The sequence below is a fragment of the Chiloscyllium plagiosum genome, unplaced genomic scaffold (genome assembly GCF_037043375.1).
Source record: "Chiloscyllium plagiosum isolate Xiang-an unplaced genomic scaffold, Cpla_swu_hap1 HiC_scaffold_2, whole genome shotgun sequence".
Classification (NCBI taxonomy): domain Eukaryota; kingdom Metazoa; phylum Chordata; class Chondrichthyes; order Orectolobiformes; family Hemiscylliidae; genus Chiloscyllium; species Chiloscyllium plagiosum.
In genome coordinates, this window is record NW_028270140.1 from 31693127 (window position 1) to 31711630 (window position 18504).

At 42.6% G+C, this 18504-nt stretch overlaps 1 protein-coding gene across 4 annotated transcripts in view; it reads left to right on the plus strand.

Annotated features, from left to right (window-relative positions):
• tjp2a (tight junction protein 2a (zona occludens 2)) overlaps window positions 1–18504 on the plus strand; it is a 141603-nt gene that overhangs the window by 80880 nt on the left and 42219 nt on the right. For all 4 annotated transcript variants that reach the window (XM_043716825.2, XM_043716815.2, XM_087995710.1 and 1 more), the window contains exons 6-8: window positions 8242–8345; window positions 10977–11130; window positions 17808–17919. In XM_043716825.2, the coding sequence (XP_043572760.2) occupies window positions 8242–8345; window positions 10977–11130; window positions 17808–17919 (370 nt within the window). The remainder of the gene's footprint in view (window positions 1–8241; window positions 8346–10976; window positions 11131–17807; window positions 17920–18504) is intronic.

Sequence of the window (18504 nt, forward strand, 5' to 3'; positions counted from 1 at the left end):
CACTATCCAATGCCTTCAGCCCTTTCTTAATATTATGGGAATTGAATTGGCTAAAGACTGGAATGTGAGATGCTGCGAACCTCAGGAGGAGCCTGAGATCAATTGGGGCCATTGGTTACAAAGCTTGAGCTTTATCTTTTGCACTAATGTGCTGGGCTCCCCATCATTGAGGATGGGAAATGCATATAATGCTGTCCCATCTTGATTGTCCTCCACAATTCATGACTGGAAGTAGTAGGACCTACAGAGCTCTGATCTGAACCATTGGCTGTGGAATGATTTAACTTTTGTATGTTAAACAACAGCAACCTGCAAGTAGTTTCTGTGTTGTGTGGCTTCGTGAGATTGAACCTCATCTTTTGGTGTGCTCTCTTGAGCTCTTTTGAACCAAGACTGATTAATCAGTTTTAATTAAAAGCAAAATACAACAGAAATCTGAACTAAAAGTGGAAAGTGCTGGAAAATCTCAGCAAGTTGAGAATCATATGTGGAGTTAACATTTCAATTGAAGTTAAAATGTCAAGTTCAATGTAACTATTTAGAAGAAGCTTCACAGATGCTGTCCAATCTGGTGGATTTTCCCAGCACTTTGTCTTAATCCTTTGGCTTGATAGAATGGAAGATATGCAGGCCACACAGTTACTGATTGTGGTTGAACATAATTCTGCTGATGGTCCACAACACCTCATGGATGCACAGGTTTGAGTGGCTATGTCTGTTCCAAAGTCTGTACCACTTATCACAACATAATAGGAAATATCTTCAATGAGAACACTAGACAAGAACTGGCCACTCCTATCAGTATTGTCATGGACAGATGCATTTGCGACAGGAGGTTTTTCTTGAGAACAAGTGTAAGTATGTCATGTCACCTTGTTGGTCCCTCACCTCCACTTGCTGTAGGTATGGTCTACCAGCTACATCCTTTAGGACTTGACCAACTCGGTCAGTAGTGGTGTTACTAAGTAGTCACTCATGGTGACTGGCATTAAAGTTTCCCAACCAGAGGTCATTCTGTCCTTGCTGCCCTCTGTCCTCTCTAAGTGGCATTTAACATGGTGTACTGATCCATTATAGAGTTGTAAAGCCTGGAAACACACCCAACTTGTCTATGCTGACTAATGTAGTTCCTTTTGCTAGCATTTAGCCCATATCTCTCTCAAACCCATCTTGTTTATATATCCATTTTGATGAGAAAGTGAGGTCTGCAGATGCTGGAGATCAGAGATGGAAATGTGTTGCTGGAAAAGCGCAGCAGGTCAGGCAGCATCCAGGGAACAGGAGAATCGACGTTTCGGGCATTAGCCCTTCTTCAGGAATGAGGAAAGTTGGTCCAGCAGGCTAAGATAAAAGATAGGGAGGAGGGACTTGGGGGAGGGGCGTCGGAAATGTGATAGGTGGAAAGAGGTCAAGGTGAGGGTGATAGGTCAGACTGGGGTGGCGGCGGAGAGGTCGGGAAGAAGATTGCAGGTTAGGAAGGCGGTGCTGAATTTGATGGATTTGACTGAGACAGGCTGGGGGGAGGGGAAATGAGGAAACTGGTGAAATCCGAGTTCATCCCTTGTGGTTGGAGGGTTCCTATCCGGAAGATGAGGCGTTCTTCCTCCAACCGTCGTGTTGTTGTGGTCTGACGATGGAGGAGTCCAAAGACCTGCATATCCTTGGTGGAGTGGGAGGGGGAATTGAAATGTTGAGCTACAGGGTGGTTGGGTTGGTTGGTCTGGGTGTCCCAGAGGTGTTCTCTGAAACGCTCCGCAAGTAGGCGGCCTGTCTCCCCAATATAGAGGAGGCCACATCGGGTGCAAAGGATGCAATAGATGATATGTGTGGAGGTACAGGTGAATCTGTGGCGGATATGGAAGTTTCCTTTGGGGCCTTGGAGGGAGGTGAGGGGGGAGGTGTGGGCGCAAGTCTTGCACCTCCTGCGGTTGCAGGGGAAGGTGCCGGGAGTGGAGGTTGGGTTGGTGGGGGGGTGTGGATCTGACGAGGGAGTCACGGAGGGAGTGGTCTTTACGGAATGCTGATAGGGGAGGGGAGGGAAATATATCCTTGGTGGTGGGGTCCGTTTGGAGGTGGCGGAAATGACGGCGGATGATGCGCTGTACATGGAGGTTAGTGGGGTGGTAGGTGAGGACCAGTGGGGTTCTGTCCTGGTGGCGGTTGGAGGGGCGGGGATCAAGGGCGGAGGATCGGGAAGTGGAAGAGATGCGGTGGAGGGCATCGTCGACCACGTCGGGGGGGAAATTGCGGTCCTTCAAGAAGGCGGCCATCTGGGATGTGCGTTTTTGGAACTGGTCCTCCTGGGAGCAGATGCGGCGGAGTCGAAGGAATTGGGAGAATGGGATGGCGTTTTTACAGGGAGCAGGATGGGAGGAGGTGTAGTCCAGGTAGCTGTGGGAGTCGGTCAGTTTGTAGTAGATGTCCGTGTTGATTCGGTCGGCTGAGATAGAAATAGAAAGGTCGAGGAAGGGGAGGGAGGAATCTGAGACTGTCCATTTTGATGCCTATTTAACTATTACAATTGTACCAGCCTTCAGCATATCCTCTGGCAGTTCGTTCCAGACACGCTCCAACAGTGGGCGGCACGGTGGTTAACACTGTTGCCTTACAGCCCCAGAGACCCGGGTTCAATTCCCGCCTCGGGCGACTGTCTGTGTGGAGTTTGCACGTTCTCCCCGTGTCTGCGTGGGTTTCCTCCGGGTGCTCCGGTTTCCTCCCACAGTCCAAAGATGTGCAGGTCAGGTGAATTGGCCATGTTAAATTACACCGTAGTGTTAGGTAAGGGGTAAATGTAGGGGTATGGGTGGGTTGCGCTTCGGCAGGTCGGTGTGGACTTGTTGGGCCGAACGGCCTGTTTCCACACTGTAATGTTATCTAAATCTAATCTAATGTAATCTAATCTAATCTAAACCTCTGCATGAAAATTTGCTTCTCAGATCCCTTTTTTTAAAATCTTGCCCTCACCTTAAATCTATGCCCTCTAGCTTTGGACTCCCCTCTCTTAATGGGGGATAGAGACCATTATCCATGCCCCTCATGATTTTATAAACTTCTATTAGGTCACCCCTCAGCCTCTGACACTCCACGGGGATCTTTTTAAAAAAAAAGCCCTAGCCTATTCAGTCATCCCCAATAGCTCAAACCCTCCAGCCCAGGCAACACCCTGGCAAATCTCAGCTGAGAAATCATAGCAGCAGGCAGTTTCCTTGTCAGTTTTTAACCTGAGACTTCATGGGGATCGTGTGTGTGTGTGTGTGTGCGCGCGCGCCATTGTGCTGTTACCTTTGCTGAGTCTGCTTTACTGATGTGGCAGGATGTAGCTGATGGTGGTGTCTGAGACATGGTCATACTCATCAAATCCCACCATGTGGACAATGACTGAGTTACTAATACTGCTGCCTCACAGCACCAGGGACTTGGATTTAGTTCCACCCTTGGCCACCTGTTTGTTTGGAGTTTACACATCGTCCCTGTGTCTGCATGTGGTTTTGCCGGGTGCTCGGGTTTCCTCCAATGGTCCATAGATGTGCATTGTCCCAGTTTTTGGCATCAGCCCCCAAGAAATGACTTTGAGGGCCAAAACAGTGATGTGTTTTGTTTTTAGTCGTCTTAAATTCCATAGCTAGGCCACTTGAGAGGGTGGTGTTGAGGATTGTGTTGGCCAGGTTAGGTAAGGACTACAGGTCTATTTCTGAAAAGATATTGGCAAACTGAACAGGATTTGCTGATCTGAAATGGATACAATTAAACCAGCTTTTAATTCAAGATTTTATTAATTGAATTTAATTTCCAGCTGACGTTGGGATTTGTACCAGTATCCTCAAACTATTAGACATTACTACTATACCACGACCACCCCTAAATATATCTGTGATAATGTACAAGTTTTCTTGTGCCAGGCCACTAGGAGATGCGTGACAATTTAAATAGGGCTGTGCCTGGTGTGTTCAGTCTCTGACATAACACTTGCATTGTATTTGTGTTTAATTCCTTCATGGGAGGCACATGTAACTGTGCAGTCATCTGTGAACATCCCTTGCGTTCATTCATGACTTCTCCAATACTGAAGCAGTCCATATTCAAATGCAACTGTTTCTGGACGATGTCTAGGGTTGGGCTGACGAGTGGCAAGCAACATTTGCACCATGCAAATGCCAGGTAATGGCCATCTGCAATAAGGGAATCTAATAGACAATAGACAATCGGTGCAGGAGTAGGCCATTCTGCCCTTCGAGCCTGCACCACCATTCAATATGATCATGGCTGATCATCCTTAATCAGTATCCTGTTCCTGCCTTATCTCCATAACCCTTGATTCCACTATCCTTGAGAGCTCTATCCAACTCTTTCTTAAATGAATCTAGAGACTGGGCCTCCACTGCCCTGGGGCAGAGCATTCCACTCTCTGGGTGAAGAAGTTTCTCCTCATCTCTGTCCTAAATGGTCAACCTCCTATTTTTAAGTTGTGTCCTCTGGTTCAGCACTTGCCCATCAGCGGGAACATGTTTCCTGCCTCCAGAGTGTCCAATCCTTTAATAATCTTATATGTCTCAATCAGATCCCCTCTCAACCTTCTAAACTCAAGGGTATACAAGCCCAGTCACACCAGTCTTTCAGCGTAAGGTAGTCCTGCCATTCCAGGAATTGACCTCATGAACCTACGCTGCACTCCCTCAATAGCCAGAATGTCTTTCCACAAATTTGGAGGCCAGAACTACACACAGTACTCCAGGTGTGGTCTCACCAAGGCACTATAGAGCTGCAGAAGAACCTCTTTGCTTCTATACTCAATCTCTCTTGATATGAAGGCCAGCATGCTATTAGCCGCCTTCACTACCTGCTGTACCTGCATGCCTACCTTCATTGACTGGTGTACAAGAACACCCAGATCTCTCTGTACTGCCCCTTTACCTAAATTGATTCCATATAGGTAGTAATCTTCCTTCCTATTCTTGCCACCAAAGTGGCTAACCATACATTTATCCACATTAAACTGCATCTGCCATGCATCTGACCACTCACCTAACCTGTCCAGGTCACCCTGTAATCTCCTAACATCCTCCTCACATTTCACCCTGCCACCCAGCTTAGTATCATCAGCAAATTTGCTAATGTTATTACTAATACCATCTTCTATATCATTAACATATATTGTAAAAAGCTGTGGTCCCAGCACGGATCCCTGCGGTACCCCACTGGTCACTGCCTGCCATTCCGAAATGGAGCCGTTTACCACTACTCTTTGTTTCCTGTCAGCCAACCAACTTTCAATCCAAGTTAGTACTTTGCCCCCAATACCATGCGCCCTAATTTTGCTCACTAACCTCCTATGTGGGACTTTATCAAAAGCTTTCTGAAAGTCCAGGTACACTACATCTACTGGATCTCCCTCGTCCAACTTCATAGTTACATCCTCAAAAAATTCCAGAAGATTAGTCAAGCATGATTTCCCCTTCATAAATCCATGCTGACTCTGACCTATCCTGTTACTACTATCCAGATGTGTCGTAATTTCATCCTTTATAATAGACTCCAACATCTTTCCCACCACTGAGGTCAGACTAACTGGTCTATAATTTCCTGCTTTCTCTCTCCCACCTTTCTTAAAAAGTGGTACAACATTAGCCACCCTCCAATGCGCAGGAACTGATCCTGAATCTATCGAAAATAATCACCAAAGCATCCACGATTTCTCAAACCACCTCCTTCAGTACTCTGGGATGTAGACCATCAGGCCCCGGGGAGTTATCAACCTTCAGACCTAACAGTCTCTCCAATACCAATTCCTGGCAAATATAAATTCCCTTAAGTTCAGGTCCTTCAGCCACTGTTACCTCCGGGAGATTGCTTGTGTCTTCCCCAGTGAACACAGATCTGAAGTACCAATTCGATTCTTCTGCCATTTCTTTGTTCCCTGTAATATATTCCCCTGTTTCTGTCTTCCAGGGCCCAATTTTAGTCTTAACCATTTTTTTTCCCTTTTGACATTCAGTGGTGTTTCAATCAGTGAAACCCCCACTATCAATGTCCCGGGAGTTACCATTGACCAGAAACTCAACTGATAAACACTGTATTTATATGGATGGTCAAGAGCAGGTCAGAGGCTCGCCACCTGACTCCCCAAAAGCTGTCAAGATTAGAGTGCTGCTGGATGAAGGGCTTTTGCCCGAAACATCGATTTTCCTGCTCCTCAGATGCTGCCTGACCTGCTGTGCTTTTCCAGCACCATTCTAATCTTGACTCAAATCTCTAGCATCTGCAGTACCCACTTCTCCCAAAAAGCTGTCCATTATCTACAAGGCCTAAGACCGGAATGTGATGCGATACTCTCCACTTGCCTGAGTGAAGCTCCAACAACACTCAAATTGATACTATCCAGAACAACGCAGCTGCTTGATTGGCACTACTTCCTCAAATATCCAATCCCTCCACCACTAATACATATTAACAGCAGTGTGTACTGTCTACAAGACATACTGTAGAAATTCACCAAGGAACTTTAGACAGCACCTTCCCAACCCACAACTACTTCCATCTAGAAGAACAAGGACAATTATCACCACCTACAAGTTCCCCTGCAAGCCACTCACCCTCTTGTCTTGGAAATATATTTGATGTGATACATTGTAATTACATAGTCATAGAGATGTATAGCATGGAAACAGACCCTTCAGTCCAACCTGTCCATGCCAACCAGATATCCCAACCCAATCTAATCCCACCTGCCAGCACCTGGCCCATATCCCTCCGAACGCTTCCTACTCATATACCCATCCAAATGCCTCTTAAATGTTGCAGTTGTACCAGCTTCCACCACTTGCTCTGGCAGCTCATTCCATACACGTACCACCCTCTGCGTTGAAAAGTTGCCCCTTCTGTCTCTTTTATATCTTTCCCCTCTCACCCTAAACCTATGCCCTCTAATTCTGGACTTCCCGACCCCAGGGAAAAGACTTTGTCTATTTATCCTATCCATGCCCCTCAATTTTGTAAACCTCTATAAGGTCACCCCTCAGCTTCCGACGCTCCAGGGCAAACAGCCCCAGCCTGTTCAGCCTCTCCCTGTAGCTCAGATCCTCCAACCCTGGCAACATCCTTGTAAATCTTTTCTGAACCCTTTCAGGTTTCACAACATCTTTCCGATAAGAAGGAGACCAGAATTGCACGCAATATTCCAACAGTGGCCTAATACATGTGCCTAAAGTACAATGAAATGCTTCGTTTTGCGAGCAGTACTTGGCACACCCTCCTCATTCCTGAAGAAGTGCTTATGCCCGAAACGTCGATTCTCCTGCTCCTTGGATGCTGCCTGACCTGCTGTGCTTTTCCAGCAACACATTTTTCAGGCAGATCATAGTAAACAACAATTTACTAATCATAAGGTGTTTAGACTGAGGCATAGACAGGCTATAACCGCACAGGAGGTGCACAAAGTAAGATCAACATTAACACGATTAACATTATTTGAAGTTTAGAAAGTCCATTCAGCAGCTGAATGTCTACAGGAAAAAAGTAGTTCTTGAACTTTGGTATGTGTGTTCAAGCTTCTGCCTGATGGAAGAGAGCATTACTGGGGTGGGAAATGGACTCCATGGACGTGAGGTTGACTTTTCTGATGGTCTGGGCTGTGCATTCAACTTTCTGTAGTTTCCATACCAGACCGTTAAGCACCCTTTGTCCTTCACTGTTACTGGGTAAAAATCCTGGAATTCCCTCCCTAAGTGCATTGAGAGTCTACCTAGAACATGTGGACTGCAGCGGTTCAAGAAGGCAGATCCCAACCACCTTTTTCCAGGGCAACTAGGGATGGATGATAAATGCTGGTCGGCTAGTGACCCCCACATCCCATGAGTGAATAACAAAACAATTGAAGGGAAGGTGTCATATCAAAGTGTTAATATGCAGTTTTATTTTAATAAGCAAAATAGTAGTTTTGAGTTTGAAACCTTTGGAGAGATGGAGCAATCTAGAACAAACTGATTGTAGGGAGAGAGAGATTTAGAATGATTTCTAATAAACTTTCTCCATAAGTGGATCTCTCGATGTCTGTCTGCTTTATTGGCGGTTAGAACAAAAAGTGCACTTGGACAACATAACATCAACGTAACATTCAATTACAATATATTCTAACAGATGCTGCCAGACCTGGGTTTGGCCAGCAATTTCTATTTTTGTTTCAGATCTCCAGCATCTGCCGTCTTTGTTTTATTATGTTAAACCTTTCTCAACTGTATCCAATAGAATATGGCCTTCGCTTGGGCAGCCAGATTTTCATTAAAGAGATGACTGGAAGTGGCTTGGCAGCAAAGGATGGAAACTTAGAAGAAGGTGACATTGTTCTCAAGGCAAGTTTAAGTTTGGAAAATCTTTTTTTTTTAATTTTGTGGAAAATGGGCTTTGCTTCTGAATTTCATTGAATTTTTTCAATATATACAGGCCATTTGCCCCAGCTGATCCATGCAAGGTTTTTTTTCCCCAGGAATCTTTCCTCCCACTCTCTTCATCTCCAACCAATAGCATTCCTCTCCACTTGTGATCAATGTGAAGTTAGAGAAGACAATGTCAGTTGCCTTCACTACACCTTGTGGGGAAATTCTCACCACTCCTTGGGTGGCAGTTTTTGTTTTCTCTTGTATGACCTATTGGATTTATCAGTAACTATCTTGTATAATTATTGCCCCTCCTCCCTTCTCCGCAAGATAAAACACAACATCTTCCATTTGTTTCCCCTGTCATAATTCGAAGACTCCCGTGAGGTCACGCATTAGGGTTCACTTTCGAAAGAAAACAGTCCCAATTATTCTGCTCTTCCGGAGTGAAGAGAACTGAAAGTATATCGTCCTTTTAACATTGAAAAGTAATCTTTAAAATTGTGGTTGTTGCCTTTTTTGGTATTTAGTGATTTTTGAGAGTGTTCTTGGAATTAGTACAATAGCAATTCGCATAGTGTTTTCAAGTCCATTCAAACAATTTTCTATTTTAATTCTTGATGTCTGTTTCGCTCTCCCCTCACTTGTTCTAGTATTCATGTCTTGCGATACTTAGTAGCATCTAATTATATTCGCATTTTCCATTGCACTTTACATTTGATGTTCACAACATTAGCAGAAAAATGAGTTCCTTCTGTCCTGCCAATTCAATGTTAAGGGGGTTACCAATTTTAAGAGAGGTGAAGAATCTCTTTTCAAGAGTGGTGAATCTGTGGAACTCTTCATCTGTCGAGGTTGGGTTCTTGAGTGTATTCAAAATTGAGAGATGTTTTAATCCAAAAGGGAATTGAGGATTATGGGGATAAGGCTGGAAAGGATTATCTGATCAGGTATGATCTCATACCTGTGGACATAATGGGCTGAATGGCCTACTTCTGTGTCTTATGGTCTTAATATAATTTATTCATGTTGTTTATTCCCATAATAAATTTCCATATGCAGCAGTGTCTGTCTTATTGGCATGGCTTGCAAAACTGAAGGGTCAGATCATGCTGTACTGGGAAATATCTCAATGTGTCTTGTCAGTTTATTTCAACACACAATGTTTTGCAGTGTAACAGCTGGGAGTGAGAGCTGATAATGTGTGGCAAGAACTTAGAGGACCTTGGTGAATGACTGGGTCATCAGTCTATCTCCTTAACCAATGAGATTTGAGGATTGAGCTGAAAATCAGGTGGATAGAGAGAAATCGGGAATAAAAAGAGGAAGCAAGATTGGATAGTGAGAGAATAAAAGAACAAAAGGTGGAACCTAATGCCCCCTATATCCCATGTATGTTGGGCAGGAGTGCAGAGAGGTGGGATTTTAAGTTTGCAATGTGAATGCCAAGGCAGTTGGTATTCATGTAATGGAGCTCACCCCATTACCACTGGTATTATGATGAACAAATCCATGCAGGGTTGCTTGTAGGGCTTCGGGCAGGTTGTTCATTCATAGGCATTCTGGGCAGAATTCTAATTAGAATTAGAATTACTACAGTGTGGAAACAGGCCCTTCAGCCCAAAGAGCTCACATGGACCCTCAGCGTAACCCACCGAGACCCATTCCCTATCCTTTATATTTACCCCTGACTAGCACACCTAACTTACACTGCCCTGAACACTATGGGCAACTTAGCATGGCCAATTCACCTAACCTGCACATCTTTGGATTGTGGGAGGAAACCGGAGGAAACTTGCGTAGACACTGGGAGAATGTGCAAACTCCACACACAGTTTCCTGAGGCTGAAATCTAACTTGGTGCTGTGGGCCAGCAGTGCTAACCATTGAGCCACCATGCTGCCCCAGGCACGGGCAGCAGGACGATGGGACAAAGGTCAGCTGCTGAGAATAACCCAATGTTTCTATCAATACTTCAGCCCTTTCCTACTGCCTTCATTTCTCCCTGTGACCTGGCATCCAGCAATGATAGTGGACCTTGACTAACTGTATGAACCAGCAGCAGTCACTGCTTACCCAGTGTCACTGGCATCCAGCAAAGCTGCTGGTGTCTGGCTGGCTGCTGTTGTTGGGTGGACCTTCAATCCTCTGGGATCTTGGTCCCATGGCTGGATCACTTAACAATCTGAGAGCCATTTTGTTTGGTGGGGCTTTCCAAAAAGAGGCAGATAGGTCTCCCACTCACTCCAGTCTGCACTAAATTATCTTTGCCACAAAGCATACCCCTAAAAGAAAAACTTTATCAAAATTTAAAACGTTTTAATAAATCTCAAGATTTACTGCATGTACTATTGTGATTGAACAATTTAAAATGTTTGCCTTTCTAGTCTGGAGAAATTGATTTGTGCTGTGGTAAAAATCATTATATCATTAATTAGGCATTTATCTAGTAACATTCTACTATGAGTTTAATGGATAATTAATGTGCAATAATTCAATAATTTCTTAACTTGTCTAACGTATGTTATTCCATCAATATCCAACATCTGTATAACAAATCTGGGAATGTTATAGTGATCAGCTTCATTTTATTTTTGTTTCTTACAGATCAATGGGACAGTGACTGAAAACATGTCCCTGGCAGATGCCCGGAAATTGATTGAAAGATCACGAGGGAAGCTACAGCTTGTTGTCCAAAGAGACAGTAAACAAACATTGATCAGCATCCCGCCCATGGATGATAGTGATTCTGATCCTGAAGGTGAGACTGTTATTTCTATAAATGCCTCATTCACTCGGCACCATCCTGTGCTCACTGACTTACATGGAATACTTACACTGACTTACATGCTTCAGGAATGCAGCAATGGTTTAAGGTTCTCTTCCTCGTGTTCAGATCCCTTCTTTCTTCTCTTCATGTTTCCTACAATCCCCTGATCTGTCTGATCTTTCAGATCAGAATTTTCTGTGTATTACTAATTTTTTTTAATAGTTGGCAGCCCGGGGTTTTGGAGTTCCCTTGGTGTCTCTCGATGCTCCTGTAGTTCTACCTCTTTGGCTGCCTGTCCCACTCTTCAGTGCCAGAATTTCTTTGTTTTATTTTGTACATTGTTCTTGCGAAGTGCCTTAAACATTTTAATGGTGAAGGTACCTTATGTAGCACACTGTTAATTGAGCCTTTTCAATTCTGGAGTTGCACCAAATATAAAAAAGTTGTTTTTAAAGTATACACTACTCAAATTTCCCTGATTTTTTTTTTCAACCCAAGTTTGATAGGAAGCACTGACTGGGTTTCTGGCTATTACAAGTAACTAGTGTACAGGGGTATAAATCACTGTCATATAACATTAAGTAAATCTCTAATCTCCTTATAAGCTCCCTCCTTATACAAATAAACAAGTAAGGAGAATATTTTTTCTGGAGTAGAGAAACCAGGAAGTTGGTTCAAGTTGGTTTTTGCTCCCTGGTTCCAGTGTTGAAATGATCCACTCTCAGCTAGCCAGACCCCTTCATTGTTCAGATGTGTCTTTCTCTGGAAGCTTTCACTTGTTTGTAAGAACTGCTGACTGATTCACTTAGAAAATATCTCTGCCTCTGATTTATCAATTCAAAAGTCAGTGCACAGCAGTTGATACCAGGAAAGGTAACAGGGTTTTCTTCAGGTTTGAGTTGAGGTTTTGTTTGCAGGGCTGGGAGAATATCTGCATACTAGTTTCTCCCTCTCCCTCTCCCTCTCCCTCTCCCTCTCCCTCTCCCTCTCCCTCTCCCTCTCCCTCTCCCTCTCCCTCTCCCTCTCCCTCTCCCTCTCCCTCTCCCTCTCCCTCTCTCCTCACGCACTCACTCACTTGCACTCTGTCTCTCTCTGTCACATGCGCTCATGCTCTGCCTCCAGCTCCAAGCTGCTCAGCCTCCTGCGACGCAAGCACAGTTATTGGTAAGGTCTCTGCCATTGGTAACAGTCATTCATCCACTGGCCAATCAGCTTCTGGTGACCAATAAGAGTTGCATCAGTACACATTCTTGGCTCGATCATCTGCAATCTGAATTTCAGTTCCATCTTACCCATGGCAGGCATTGTATCTGCTTACCTGCTTTCAAACACTAGTTTGTCAAACAACTTTCTTCAGAAAGCACAAAAATAAAAGACTAAATCCATGCACGTATAAATGCAGTATGTTATAGATCTAAAGAAAGGACTGTTTGGATGTTTTTAAGATACGGTATTAAAAATTAAACTTGTTCTCCATTTATTGTTTCAGATTTGTATAAGAATGATATTAAATATCAAATATTTGTTTTAAGCAGCACTTTTAAAACTCAACCAACCCTCCTCCTCCTTTCCCCCCGCCCACCTCCCCCACCAAAAAAACACGATTGTAGTTGCATAAACAGGAGTTATTTGGTCCCATGCCCTTCATTTTTGACTGTTCAGCTTTTCAAAAAGCTCTTGTGGAACTTGTTTCTGCTAGCTTGCCATGCACCTTAACATTCTTTGTGTAGAGAATACACATTCCTACAACCGCTCTCTTCATGTTTCTTCACCCTAATCAATTTGTCTTCTAATTGCAAGCTGTTAATTAGTGGAATTAGTTTACTCATTTTTGAAAGCCTGTTATAATTTTAGTATCCTCTTGGATCACCAAACTGTGTACTAAAAAAGAAACTCCTTTATACCTCTAGCCCTGGCAGTACCCTCACATACTAAGGATGTTTCTTTTTCACCTTGTACTGGTCACTGGCTCATGTTGTGCAGAGATCAGACCAACAGTGCTTTTAAAATGTCTGTTCTTGTTTCTAGCTGCCTGTTTTAATTTAGTTAGTTTCTGGCTTGACAAGTAACACACAGGACAGACATGAGTTAACAGACAGACACAAAGAAACCTCAAACACCAATGAATGTTGAAGCATCTGTTACAATATTGCAGTGGTTTTGTCTGATTTTGTTTGGTACCACTTCTCTGAAAAACATCAGAATATTTTATGTTAAAACTGTTACTTTTAATGTAAATAACACTGGGTACACCCCTCTGCTAATTTAAACCTGACAGACAGAGAAACTCACCTCTCGCTGTAATCTGTTAAATTTCAACTATCCCAGAATTCACTAAAGTAAAAATTAACAATTTTATTCTTTAAGTCCAAAACATTAATCAATTATTTACAACTCCTTTCTCTTAAACCTATCTTTTACCTCACACTCTACAATACTGGTCTTTTTTAAAAAAAACGATTTAAGAGCTACAAAAAAACTCCAGCTTCAAAACCAGCTAGCTGTTGAATCTTCTCTTTGTATCTTCCTCTGCAGATTTTTCTCTGTTGTCTTGTCTTCAGTATTCTGCTTCCCCAGGTCTTTCATATGAACAGGCACCTTTCAGGCAGCTATTTGGCATGCATCTATACTTGTTGGTTTTCTTGGCAGTTCTCCTCCTAACTGTTCAAAATGTCTGGTTTTATACCACAACACATCAGATCATTTCATTGCTTTGATACCATCCCAAATAGTAAAATTCAAATCTGGTTGGATTTTAGTATCTGGGGCACAATTTAAACTGGCTGAACTTGAATTTGTTTGTTATTTGTTTTGACCAAGTGTTAAGTTTTTACCCTGTTCAGGACACTGTGCTTTCAGTCAGTCCTTGCTAGCTTCCTCTCTCCCTTTTAAAGGTACAGTACAACTCTACACCTTCATAACAAATGTGCCAAATGGGCGTAAGTGGTGGTGTAGATTTTAATTATTAGATTAGATTACTTTCAGTGTGGAAACAGGCCCTTCGGACCAACAAGTCCACACCGACTCTCCGAAGAGCAACCCACCCAGACCCATTCCCATTCCCCTACATTTACCCCTTCACCGAACACTGTGGGCAATTTAGCATGGCCAGTTCACCTAACCTGCACATCTTTGGACTGTGGGAGGAAACCAGAGCACCCGGAGGAAACCCGCGCAGACACGGGGAGAATGTGCAAACTCCACACAGTTGCCTGAGGTGGGAATTCAACCCGGGTCTCTGGCGCTGTAATTTTTGGTTTCACCTTTTTTTTAAAATCTTATTGGAATTTCTTCTTTAAAGAATTCTAACTGTGGATAATGTGCAACTGCATCTCCCTTTTTTTTAAACCATTTGTTTTGTGGTTGTCTATATTTGAAACCTCTTCCCTTTCAGTTCTTTTGTTAGTTCTGAAGATTATGGTTTTCATGTTCATCCTCTTGCCATGCCTACTTCCTCACTTCATGCAGATCTGGACCTCCAAATGAAATTCTAATTCTGAACTAAAAATGTACTGATCTGGAAAACAGTCCTAAAGGCATATCCAGTATCTTTTCTCCTTTGTCATTTAGTGACCTTTTTAATTATCAATAAATACGGCAGGCAACAACTAACTTTTTATTGCTCTAGGAATTCCATTTGGTGACTTCTGGGACTTTTTCCAACTCTCAAAAGTATTATACAGCAAATATATTTCCCCCTCAATTCTTTTTAGACTAATAACAAAAATTCCTTTCCATTATTAGCTAAACAATTGTTTAGCTTCACGCTACAGGAAATGTCCCAAAAACTGATTTTTGTTGTTTTGAAATATTTGGTTCCTACTTTATTGGTTACTGATTTGGTCATGGAAATAACATTTCCTCAAATATATTTTTGATTAGCATTGTTTACTATCTTGCTGCCTTGCAAGTGTAGCATTTTTGGTAATGTAGGTAAGAAAGATTTCCAGTCGCTCAGTGTTTGTTTCATTGCTGTGCTTAAAATATAGGCAGTTAGAAGAAGTCTTCATGAAATAACCAGTTTAAATGCTTGCATACCCAATAAGGATAGAAGACAAGAAACATTTAATTTTTTTTTTGTTTCTAATTTGTGCGACCATTACCTTGTTCTAGTCAATAAATCCAGCTGGTGAATTCACTTTAAAGAATGAAATTATTTCCTTATCTGATTGTTGAAATTTCTATTGCCACAAAGAATGTACAACACTGAAAATGGTTCATGCTGGTATTTGTACTTCACGTTAGCTTCCATCCCACCCTTTTTAATCTCACTGTATCAGCACATCCTCCCATTCCTTTCTTCCCTCATGCTTATCCGGCAAATGCTATTTGCCTCAGCCACCCCTTCCTCAACACACTCTGAATAAAGAGTTTTCTCCTGCTTTCCCTCTTGGATTGAATAGTGATGACTATTTATTGATAGTCTCTAGTTCTGGTCTCCACAAGAAGTGGAACTGTCGTCTGTCCATTAGTTCTGTTAAACCCTTGATAATTTTTAAAACCTCTGTCAGATCCTCCCACTGTAGAGAAGAGCCCCTACCACCCTTCCCCAGCCTATTTAGTGTTTCTGCTTATTGACCAGAATGGTAGGGTATCAAACTGTCTGACAAAACTGTATTTCAGCTTTCAAATGGGTGAGCTGTGCAGAGTCTGAGTGCAGTTTAGTTTGACTACTTCACCACTACCTTTTGCTTTTTATATCATTGTTCTCTGCTACCTCCAAATGTGAATGCATTGGGAGAGTGGATAAATTATTTACAAGAACACTTCCAGGAATGAGAAACTTTAGTTATGAGGATTGATTGGCAGTATAGTCAACCGTCAAGAAGGATGTCGAAAGTTATAAAGGGATTTTGATCAATTGAGTCGATGGCCTGAGGGGAGTGGCTGATGGAATTTAATTTGGATAAATGCAAGCTATTGTATTTTGCTACAACAAACAAGGGCAGGACTTTTACAATTAATGGTCGGGCCCTGAGTAGTAGTGTTGTCAACTGGAAACCACTGGGGATTTAGGTACACAGTTCTTTAAAAGTTGCATTGCAGGTAGACGATGGTTAAGGATCATTTAGTATGCTTGCCTTCATTACTTGGACCATTAAGTATAGGAGTCGGGGCGTTATATTGAGGTTGTACAGGACATTGGTAAGCCCACCTTTTGGAGTTACGGTTGCCCTGATATAGGACGGATATTACTAAATTGCAGAGGGTTCAGACAAGATTTACCTTGGATGTTGCCATGACTGGAGGGATTGAGTTATAAGGAGAGGCTGGATAAGCTGGGACTTATTTCACTGGAACATAGGTTGAGGGGTGACCTTTAGAGGTTTGTAAAATCATGAGGGGCATAGACCAGATGAATAACAAAGATCTTTTCCCTAGAATGGGGAAGTTCAAAACTATTTTTAACCTGAGAGGAGAGCGATTTTTAAAAAGGACCTGAGGGGCAACCTTTTCTGTCAGTGTGGTTCGTATGTGGAATGAACTGGCAGAGGAAGTACTAGATACAGGTACAGTTACAACATTTAAGAGACAGTTGGACAGGCACATGAATAGGAGAAGTTTACAGAGATCTGGGCCTAACACAAGCAAGTGGCACAAGTTTAGTTAGGGAAACTTGATCGGCATGGACAAGATGGATTGAGGGGTCTGTTTCTGTGCTGAATGACACTCTGACTTTATGACAAGCTCTACAGAATATTTGAGAAAGCTCTATTTGTACTGCGTCAGCACAAAATGGAGTGCTTTCCAAGTTAAACTTGTGTTGCTGCAATAATGATAGCATAATGTCACTTGTGTTTTACAGTGTAGACTTGTCAATATCTGTTTAATTGAGACACCCTGGTCAAAAATAAAAAAACGTCAATGATTGGGGATAATCTGTTGCTCACTTATACCTCCCGCTCGCACTCTTCCCACCTGAATTCTCTTGTTCGAATGGGGAGATGATGGTGTCGTGGTGGAATCACTGGGTTAGTATTCTGAGGCCCCAGATTTCATTTTTAATTGCTTGTTTAAAATCTTACTGAAGAGAGGAATGTTGCAGAAACTTTTCACCTTGCACTCATCAGGACAAATACAAAAATGGCACCTCGCTCAACAATCCCTTGTGGTAGAAATTGTTTCAGTCACTTGAAATTTGGTATTCCTGCACTTCTCCTAATGTATACACTCTAATGTATGATTTTAGTGTGGCACAGTGGTTAGCACTGTCACGTCAATTCCACCCTCCAGTGATTCTGTCTGGAGTCTGCATTGGTTTTCTCTGGGTGCTCCGGTTGACACACACATAGTCCCAGTCTGTTTCAGTATGATACTGACCCACGGCACACTCCTCCCAGTCTGAGACACAGACACAGAGACAGACACAGACAGTCGATTGGCGATGCTACATTGCCCATGGTGTCCAGGGATGCGCAGGCTGGGTGAGGTAGCAATAGGAAATGCAGGATTACAAAAGATGGGTATGGGTGTAACTCTCTTCAGAGGGTTGGTGTGGACTCGGTGGGTCAAATGGCTTACTCCCATGCTGTAGGGATTCTTTGATTCTAGGATACTAGTGTAAACACTATCCAACTGACCTTCTGTTTGTGTTTATATTGATCACGCATGGTGTATTTAAGGAAGTGGTGTATATAGTTCTTAAAAAATTATCTGTTTTGGTTTAGATATTTCTGAAATTGAATCAAACCCCTCCTATTCACCACCTCCAGAAGAAAGGAGATCACCACCTTCAGATGTTTCCTCTCATTCTTCAGGAAGAATTGTTGACAAGAAAAGGTACTTTTTACTGCTGGTTGACTTAATTCTTTTCGCTTTAAAAATAAAAGCATTTTTTTTGGATATTATAGCAAAGGGAGGCATGTTGTTGACTCCTTTTATCTTGCATATCAAGGCAATTGCAACAATCTCTTGTGGTCCTGATTGTGTGCAAGATGAAAAACTTCAGCAACATGTATTTGAATAATGCTGAAAAGAAAGTTGTGTGTTTTAACATATCTAGACTGGTCCCGAAATAAACAGAGTTTTTAATTATCGAAGCAATCCTGATTGCATGAAACTGCTACCGAGAAAAGGCAATGACAAGAAGTCCGATTCAAGATGTATGATGGCTGACAGGAATTGGTTTTTTTTTTTGCAACACAAATCTACTTTAATTTTTAATGTGTGACCGTGTTTAGAGCACAGAATGCAGGCTATCTGCTGGTCTTGTGGCCTACAAGAGCCTGCTCCCATTCTCTCAAGATTCCCTGGCATTGGTTTCTCTCCTATGTATTTATCTGACTTGCCCCTCAAATGACCAGTTCTATTCACCTTGCAAAGAGGCAGATGGAATTTTTGTAATTCCAGTTAATCTTTTATGAT